The sequence below is a fragment of the Urocampus carinirostris genome, chromosome 7 (genome assembly GCF_059441175.1).
Source record: "Urocampus carinirostris isolate Australia breed hairy pipefish chromosome 7, RoL_Ucar_1.0, whole genome shotgun sequence".
NCBI lineage: Eukaryota > Metazoa > Chordata > Actinopteri > Syngnathiformes > Syngnathidae > Urocampus > Urocampus carinirostris.
Window position 1 is genome coordinate 13,737,200 of NC_142355.1, and position 8,211 is coordinate 13,745,410.

General features: G+C 35.6%; 1 protein-coding gene across 3 annotated transcripts; it reads right to left on the reverse strand.

The window, feature by feature from the left end:
* Window positions 1-1,126: 1,126 nt before the first annotated feature.
* ska1 (spindle and kinetochore associated complex subunit 1) lies at window positions 1,127-7,915 on the reverse strand. Of its 3 annotated transcripts, none has more exons than XM_088339801.1 (7): window positions 7,806-7,915; window positions 6,455-6,533; window positions 6,123-6,238; window positions 4,261-4,352; window positions 3,628-3,768; window positions 2,445-2,614; window positions 1,127-1,512 (listed from the first exon to the last, which is right to left on the reverse strand). In XM_088339801.1, exons 1-7 carry the CDS (start codon window positions 7,902-7,904, stop codon window positions 1,364-1,366), a joined length of 846 nt encoding a protein of 281 aa, XP_088195927.1. In that variant the 5' UTR covers window positions 7,905-7,915; the 3' UTR covers window positions 1,127-1,363. The 3 variants fall into 3 exon arrangements, with proteins under 3 accessions (XP_088195927.1, XP_088195929.1, XP_088195928.1); XM_088339803.1 differs by having other exon boundaries at window positions 6,455-6,626; window positions 7,806-7,864; XM_088339802.1 differs by lacking the exon at window positions 7,806-7,915 and adding an exon at window positions 7,703-7,782.
* Between the last annotated feature and the right edge of the window lie 296 nt (window positions 7,916-8,211).

Sequence of the window (8,211 nt, forward strand, 5' to 3'; positions counted from 1 at the left end):
TACACACCACTCGTCTGGATACTGGTATTACTCACGAGCAGGGTTGGGTAGGGTTACTTCAACTGGATTACTTTCAATTACTTTTGGATTACTCCAATACCAAATATGCTAATGAAAGACAAAATAAACTAAATATGAATAAAATTACTAAATTTTGTGCATGCTTGGAGAGTAACAGAATACATGGAACGGCAAAAATGATGTTGGCAAGCTGTTTGGATTTATTTTCATTTTGTTTCTGTCGCATTTTATGTATGTTTTGCCGGTGATCAAAGCCAGGAGAGAAATCTTACCACGTGTTGCGAGTCATAATTTTATTCACAATAATGACTCAAGCCAAAAGATGGCACCAGCCAGTAGAAAGGTGTCCAATTCCATAGAGCACTTTCAAAGTGACTTCTATAATCGCTCACCACTTGAGCTCGCCGTAGAATACGAAGCTTGTCCATTCGACTAAGTCACTCAATGGAGGCCTGAAGCTGGATCTACCAACTAAAATGAGCAACTAACTGGTTTCTCTTTATTAAAACATCAGCCAAGCAAAGTTTAAATATTAGTGGCAATGATACCTAGTTATCTTACTACTCGGTAGTTGAGTATTGATTTTAAAAAAAATGTAGAATAGAACTGTCTTAATTCTTTTAGAACTATTGTTTGAATTTTATGATCAAAACTACACATAAAAGGTGCTTGCTTTACAATTGTATGCCTGTCTTCATATAGTGGGCAGTTGGGCATTAAAAAAAAAACCCACTTCCGTTAGTCCACTAGTCGCTGAATCGCCTCAAAGCAATAAAGTTGTCACGCAAAATACATTCTCTGACCATGCAGCCATTAAAAACGGACATTGCAGTCTTTTCAAACGAGAAGGGTGGTAAAAGCTTGCTGCCATCTTGTGTATAAAACGAAAACAGCAACAGTTAATTGAATTAACATGTCATGTCTCGCGAAGCGCTTATAGGAGCCAACACTTAAAACATACAAATGAATGACCATGTGGCAAGTACTGTAAAGTGCCCGTTATTCATAAGGTAAATGTTCCCTGATTAGGAAAGGCCTGGAAATAGTGTAATAATCCCTCTTATTACCTCATATGTCATATTGCGCAGTAGACCACACAGCCTCACACGTTTTTCATGCGTGTATTTTGTTAATTTTGTGAGCGTTTCTTTTTACGATTTAAGACTTTAATCATGAAAGAAATTGTTCACATCTGAAAGTCGTTCTTTCAACTTCAGCTCGGACTTGAGTGATAAAAACATAAAAAGGCTGCAACATTCTGACTCACTACCCTACAACACTAACACTACACACAGGTACAAAGAAAACGTAGGAATAACAAATTTCAACAAAAACGTGTCATTCATAATAACAAATAACGAGTGTGGCCTCCTCCCCGCAACTCTCGCAGGCGCTGGCAGTGTCGCAACATATTCAGGATTCCCTGAAATCTCTTGTCCACCTTCATCTGAGAAAATTCGCGAAAATCCTCATCCACCACAAAATATTGACCTGGAACATAAAACAATCAGAGACAGCTCAAGTCAATGTCAGGAAGAAGTACACATCTGAAAGCCACTTAGATTTTGAGCATGAATCCGAATCAAACCCTCGATTTGTCATAATTGGAAAGTAAATCAAACTAAATGCGAAATGTTTTACTTAAATTGCAATGCGGATGGCCTTCTGGAGTGTGTAATTGTTAAACTGTTAATATGATCTTCTTACTCACATATTTAGTTGATGTTTTGATTATTTATCACGAATACGACTTGTATAGGGCGGCACGACAGCTGGGTGGTCCAAAGCAGTTAAATGATTTATAATGGGATTTTTTTTTAATGCATGAGAAGAGAAGGAAGTGGACCTTTTAGGACTTTGAACATGTCACACAAAAACAAAAGTAACATGGCAGCACTATCTTAAAAAGAAAAAACAAATTTCTCAAGACTGAGATGTCTCAAATAAGATATAAATAATATTCAGAAAAAAACACAAAAATGGATAAAAATGTCCACTTAAAAAGTGGATTTCATTTCAAACTAAAAAAATAAAATGTATTTTTTACAGACATCTCGTCCTGATTTTTTTAGATGGTGGTAATATTTATTGAAATGTCTCCTTTTTGACTGCACTGTATTAAACAGCAGTTGCATTTCTTTTGCAATACTAAACAAAAATGCTTTGAGTTGGTGAACACCATGATTTGATGATATATTTGCTTTCAAAAAGCTGAAGCATCAGGTCTTTTTAATTCCCAGGTGGGAAAACTGGAGGAGAGATTATGTTTAATATGTCAGTTCGCATAATGGTAAATTCATTAAAAAAAACCTACTCTAACAGGTGTGTCATGAGATTATTGTCCATTCCCAACATTCTTATACTCCTCTTGTGTATTCCTGTCAGGTACTAAGTAATGCTCAAAGGACTTTTGAAAACCTCACCTTTGGTGTCTTTTGTCTCTTCATCCTTGAAGCGCTGGTACAGCTTGCGTCCATGGTTGTTCAGTGTTTTCACAGACTGGTGAAGGATTTTATATTTACCAGAAAGAGCTGTATTAAATTTCTTCACTGCTGTGTTGACTTGGTCATGTGACACCCTTCCCCTCATGTACCTGAGAAAGGAAGAACACAAAAGTAGTCTTCAGTCTGGAAGTGTGATCTAAATTGGTGTTTTTATGTCATTTGAGGAAAAAAATACATTCATATTATTTCAACATGTAATATGAAAGCCACAAGTGATACATTGTGTATTAAAAAAATGGATTCAAGATATATTATCAGTATTGTCACACGCTGCTGCCCGTCAATTCCGATGTCCGGCACATCTCCTAGGAGCTGGATGAAGCTTTACGTCGGGAAAAAAACAAACGGCGACCAGATGATAAAGGTGCTGTATCCAAGTCAGATCAAGTAACTATAGACACCGTTACTATCTGATTGATGTGGGGGAGCAAAACAGCCTGGAGAGGGATTGGCGCAGCCAGGCTGTACTTTGCCCAAGACACGCCACAGGGGGCGGTGCCCCGACGACAGTGGCGCTAAAGGGATCCGAGAACCGTGAAAATATGTGTGTGAACAGGTCCTCAGAAAATAGCTCACCAGTGCTGGGTTATTGTGATTTTCTAGCAAAATTATTTTGTAGTGGTTGACTGAGTCTATTCAACCCTACTTTCAATAATCAACCTGGTAATAACAGCACAGTAATAACATGAGTTAGTTTAGAAATGCATATCATAAACTCTTTCACGTGCCAAAAACTTACACGGGGTTTGTGCGGATTACTGTGCAAGTTGTGTACCTCATACATCTTTAAGACGCCTGGCTGTAACTGGCTGACGTCATACAAGGAACATGGCTCATAATCGGTACAATTATTACGATTAGACATTATCCGCCATATCCCCCAAGAGCTCACCAGAGTAACTCATGCAGAAAGCTGACAAACAATTTCTTACGAAAAAAGAAGAAAAATAATTATTAGAATTAGAATACTGTGTGTTCTAACTAAAATGTCTAAAGGACAGTTTTGGACAACTAAGGTTGAAAATGGACAGAGCAGAGAAAGAAAATATTGTATTTGGATGTGCAATGCAAAGATGGACAGTTAAAGGTATAAAGTACTTACTGAGGGATACTTTCAAATTCTGCCAGAGTTATGAACGGCATCTCCTTTTCAAAGCTTTTCATTTTGCTTTTGCCAATTTCTTGCTGGTTGCGTTCCACATCTTGGGATTTGTTTTGGTTGATAATTGGTTCTTCATGTTCTCTAAAATAAGATAAACAGGTTATAAAACCATCTTACATTATGAATGTAAGTCACAATTTGAAACTAAGATAATCCAGAAAAAGTTTGTGATTGGGGGAGAATTGATTTCTAAATTTAAACTAGACAAATGATTTAAATTGAATCTTTTGGAGCTTTCAAATCTTAAGTTTTAACGGTACCTATATGTGAGATACTGTTCAATAAGTTAAAACACAATAACTAAACTGCAAAGCAACATAGTCCGACATTGGATCAGAGCGAGTTTTAAGACTCTCCTTTCAACAACAGGGATTGAAACAATCCACCTTATCTAATAAATGTGTTTTTTTGTGCATTTGCTTGAGGTCAGAACTGCGACGTTTCAGGTGGGATGGACATGACTAATTTCTTGCCTTCTTCAACTCGAGCATGAGTCCAGTGTTGTATTTTTGGTAAACCAGTGAGATTGAGCGGTTTTGTGTGTAACTGCAAATAACAACATGTTTTCCTCACTTATTCAAAGACTTAAGAGGCATTAGAGAAGGTTTGTTGTTCTGAAGATGTTGAAGACACTCTAAATTATCCTGGAACAAATCCTCAAGATCCTGAAAAAGAAATCAGAATCAACAATATATAAATTAAGCATTTATAGTTCATTAATTTTCGTAATTGTTAATCCTTCTGGGGGAGGGGCAGTGCTAGGACTACATATTACAAAGGAGCGTGTTACTGGAAGACGATTACTTTCTTCCGTAACGAGTACTGTAACACGTTATAAATACAATTTTATACCACTATTATCTATAGTACAAGGTTCGTAACTCTGCTTATTATTAAATGTAGATCTTTACTTGCAGTCTTCTGTGATTGGCAGCTACTCCTTTAGTAATTGCGTTCTCACATACAACTCTCCGTTACGTGAAGGGTACGCACGTTAATGTTTACCTACAAAGTACAACTGAATACAGACAATAAACATTTTCCATTTGAATTTATGGCAAAGCCGTCTCAAGCACAGAGTTGAGAACACAGAATTTCTCCTAATGGAGATATTCTCCCTACCATATATACTCGGATCAAAGATGAATTTAGAACTAGAAATTAAAATATTGAAATTAGGTTAGCTCATATGCGCATACATGGTCGTGCGTCAACAGTAGCGAATGGAACGCAGAACCTGGGGAAGGGGTTTGCTTATACAGGAACAACAAACAGGAAATCAATGGGGCAAACGTGAGCACTGATTTTACGGTATAAGTGTGCCTAGTTTTGGTCTTTTAATTTATACTTTTTTGCTGCTGACTCCAAGCTAAAAGCGATAAAGGCAGCTGAAGAAATAAGTGACCTGGAAGCAGAAAGATTGTTTAATTTAGATGAAAACGTCAGATGACGGAAAAAGGATACATCACTGAAAATAAACCTAATGCCAACCATACAAACAGTACCCAGAAAGGGAGGAGATATTCGAGTGGTTTGAAGCCCAGAGACAAAATGCACATGGAGTGTCTCGGCTTAGTGTTTGTTTGCAAGCACTCACAAATGCACAAGCCAAGAAATAAGAAGGCTGGTGTAGACATTTTCTTCAACTTACTTTATTATGCACCTTCCTATCTGTGACTATGTAGGGTCATTTGTAACTTGATAGCTACTTTCACAGTAAAGCACCAATTTTTGTGCTAAAAATCTGGGTGGTAATGGAGTTAGTTTTTAAATGAAGCAACTAGTTACCGATAACTGGTTTTCAGTAACACACCCAACACTGACTACACAGACAAGGCCCAATCAGTCACAAAGACCTCATGAAAACGCTGTATCCTATATTGTTAAAGCTTGGCATGTCCAGGGTTGAGCCCATCTCAAAATGTTGAAAGTTAGGATGATTTCAAAATGACCAAAATTAGGGGCTTGAAATATGTATTTTCAACATCTCGCATCAACTATACGAAATCGAACGATGAAAGTTGGCGTCTAAATTCTTTACAGCCGCTTTCAAAAATATGTTATTTCAAAAGGTTCGAAACACTGGAAATTTAAAGGCTGGCTCGATATACAATATGTGTTAACAGTTTTAAAACGATGGTCATATTTACTGATAATATTTTAGAGAATCTGCTACCTAACGATTCAAAGAGCACCTGATTTTTTTTAAACTGCTTTTAGTTATTCACTTATTTATATAGTGAGGTCTCATGTATCAATATAGGCAGCAAATTTGTAGTTGAAATATTTAATGGAGGTGTGCCTTTATTTTTGTGTTTTCTTAGGGGGCGGACATTTATTATCTAGAAAATTCTGTGAACTGCTTTATTTTGTTTGTTTTTTTAACAATACATGTGTATTAGAGTTGCAATGATAAGTCGACGTTGTCAGCTTACCTTCAGGTGATTTAGTTGGTCTTTCTGTTGGCCAATGTTTTGTTCAAATTCCATTAAAAGTCGCTCAACTGCATCAAGTTCTTCTTTAAGTTTTTTCATCTTATTGTGAGGTATTTCTAGGCGATATGCATATAAAATATAAATATATATGTATGACAGATAGAAAGAGAGAGAGACAGAGAGAAAAAGAGAGAGACAGAGAGAAAAAGAGAGAGACAGAAAGTGACAGAAAGAGAGAGACAAAGGGAAAGAGAGAGACAGAGCGAGAGATAGACAGAGGGAGAGAGAGAGACTGAGAGAGACAGAGGAATCACACAACCAAGCAATCTTACCGGCAAGTGAGAAATCCAAGGTACGCTGAATGGATGCAATTCTTTTATTAATGTCCTGGTTGATGTGCTCCATGTCGCACTAAACAGCAAAATGGCCGATAATAATGTCAGCTCCCTCCAAGTGAGGCTCAGGTTGGATATAACAAGGGGAAATTTCTCAACCTATGAGAATCTTAAAAAAATGCACCTTTACATTCACATATATATATATATATATATATATATATATATATATATATATATATATATATATATATATATAAAATAGTTCATTTATTTTCCTTTTTTAGGAGTCATTATTATCTGTTGTAGAGTAATTATGGGGGCAATAAAGAATACACACGTTTCCTTTGAGACTTTTTAAGTCGACATTTTTTGCTATGCACAATTATTTTTTATTTTGCATTTTTCACGCATTTTATAAAACATTGTATCATTCCAGACAAAATCGGTATGAAACAGCTAAAAAATAATACAAAGCCAGTTCAAGGGAACATAAAGTGCTGTAGAAATACAGAGAATACATTGAACAAGTAAAATAAAGAAAGCAAATCGAAATATTAATAATTATGACATGTTTAATTCAATGCGAGAGATTCTTAAGTACATCATTTAGACATTGGGAATGTTTATCAAACTTAAAGATTTAACAGGCCCCAAAAAAATCACTGCTAAATTATGAAAAACGTGTTAACATTTTTGATATTTTTTGTGGATACATTTTTGGGAGATTTCTAGACATTATTGCAACCGCACATCAAACCTGGTGTTACCGCAAGTGTCCAGCAGATGGCACTAATGTGACATAAATAACCAATGAACGATCAACTTTGAGCAGTACAGTTCTGTACTGTACTTCGTTTTCCTGAATATCGTAGTTTTCATTAAAAAATAGATGTTTGTTAATATGCTATAAAATGACAGAGTAAGATTCGTAGTAAAAATACATATCTTAGGTGGTAAGGTAATTGGTATAAAATGGAAGATAACAGCATGTTAGGACAAACTTTGAAGTTTAAAAACGGTATAACGATTCTGAGTTAAGCTATTTAAGACAATCTCATTTTCACTTTTTAGTTAATAAACGTGCAATGACAGCTAAGTAAAGACAATGTCAACGATCTATATAAAATGTATTTTTCGAAAATCAAATACGTTGGAAAGGGAAAAAATACCATACCACTGACGGAAATAATTGTCGTTTTATCTAGTTACGTTGTTATTCGTTGTTAAAAAAGAACAACTCACCACGTTTTTATCATGTAAAATTAAATATGTATATATATTTAAAAATTAACGAAAATGTCACACAAATTATTACAAAACTTTGACTAGATTGCTTTCTGTTTACCTTAGTTGAGGTTTGGCGCTTTGGGTTCATAATCTTCTTCGTTGTTGCTTTTAATCTTCTTCTAATCGCACCGACACGACGGGACAACAATGCTGCCATCTTCTGGCAGCTACCATCGTGGGCAACTATTTGGGAGTGGAGGGGCTGCAGTGGGTAAAATTTTTTACCTATCAATTTCTTTAGATATACACGAAGACATCTATACGTTGTATTTCCTTTTAATAAGATTAGTCTCGTCAAATTATTTTGAAACGTTCACAACTAAAGACAAATAATATAATAGGTCCCTGTTTCAGGCTCTAAATTTGATATTAAGTGTTGTAGTATTACTGTAGTTGTGTTTTTTAGTATTATCGTAGTATTTATGTCGTATATCTATAGTAGTATTTTCTACAGTATTTCTGTT

What these genes read in the sequence shown, in the direction of transcription:
- ska1 (XM_088339801.1), bottom strand. Translation starts at nt 7,904, where the DNA reads ATGGCAGCATTGTTGTCCCGTCGTGTCGGTGCGATTAGAAGAAGATTA. An exon ending in AGCGCCAAACCTCAACTAAG is followed by an intron (nt 6,534 to 7,805) that starts GTAAACAGAAAG and finishes TTTGCTGTTTAG; the next exon opens with TGCGACATGGAGCACATCAA. An exon ending in CCTCTTAAGTCTTTGAATAA is followed by an intron (nt 3,769 to 4,260) that starts GTGAGGAAAACA and finishes ATCTTATTTTAG; the next exon opens with AGAACATGAAGAACCAATTA.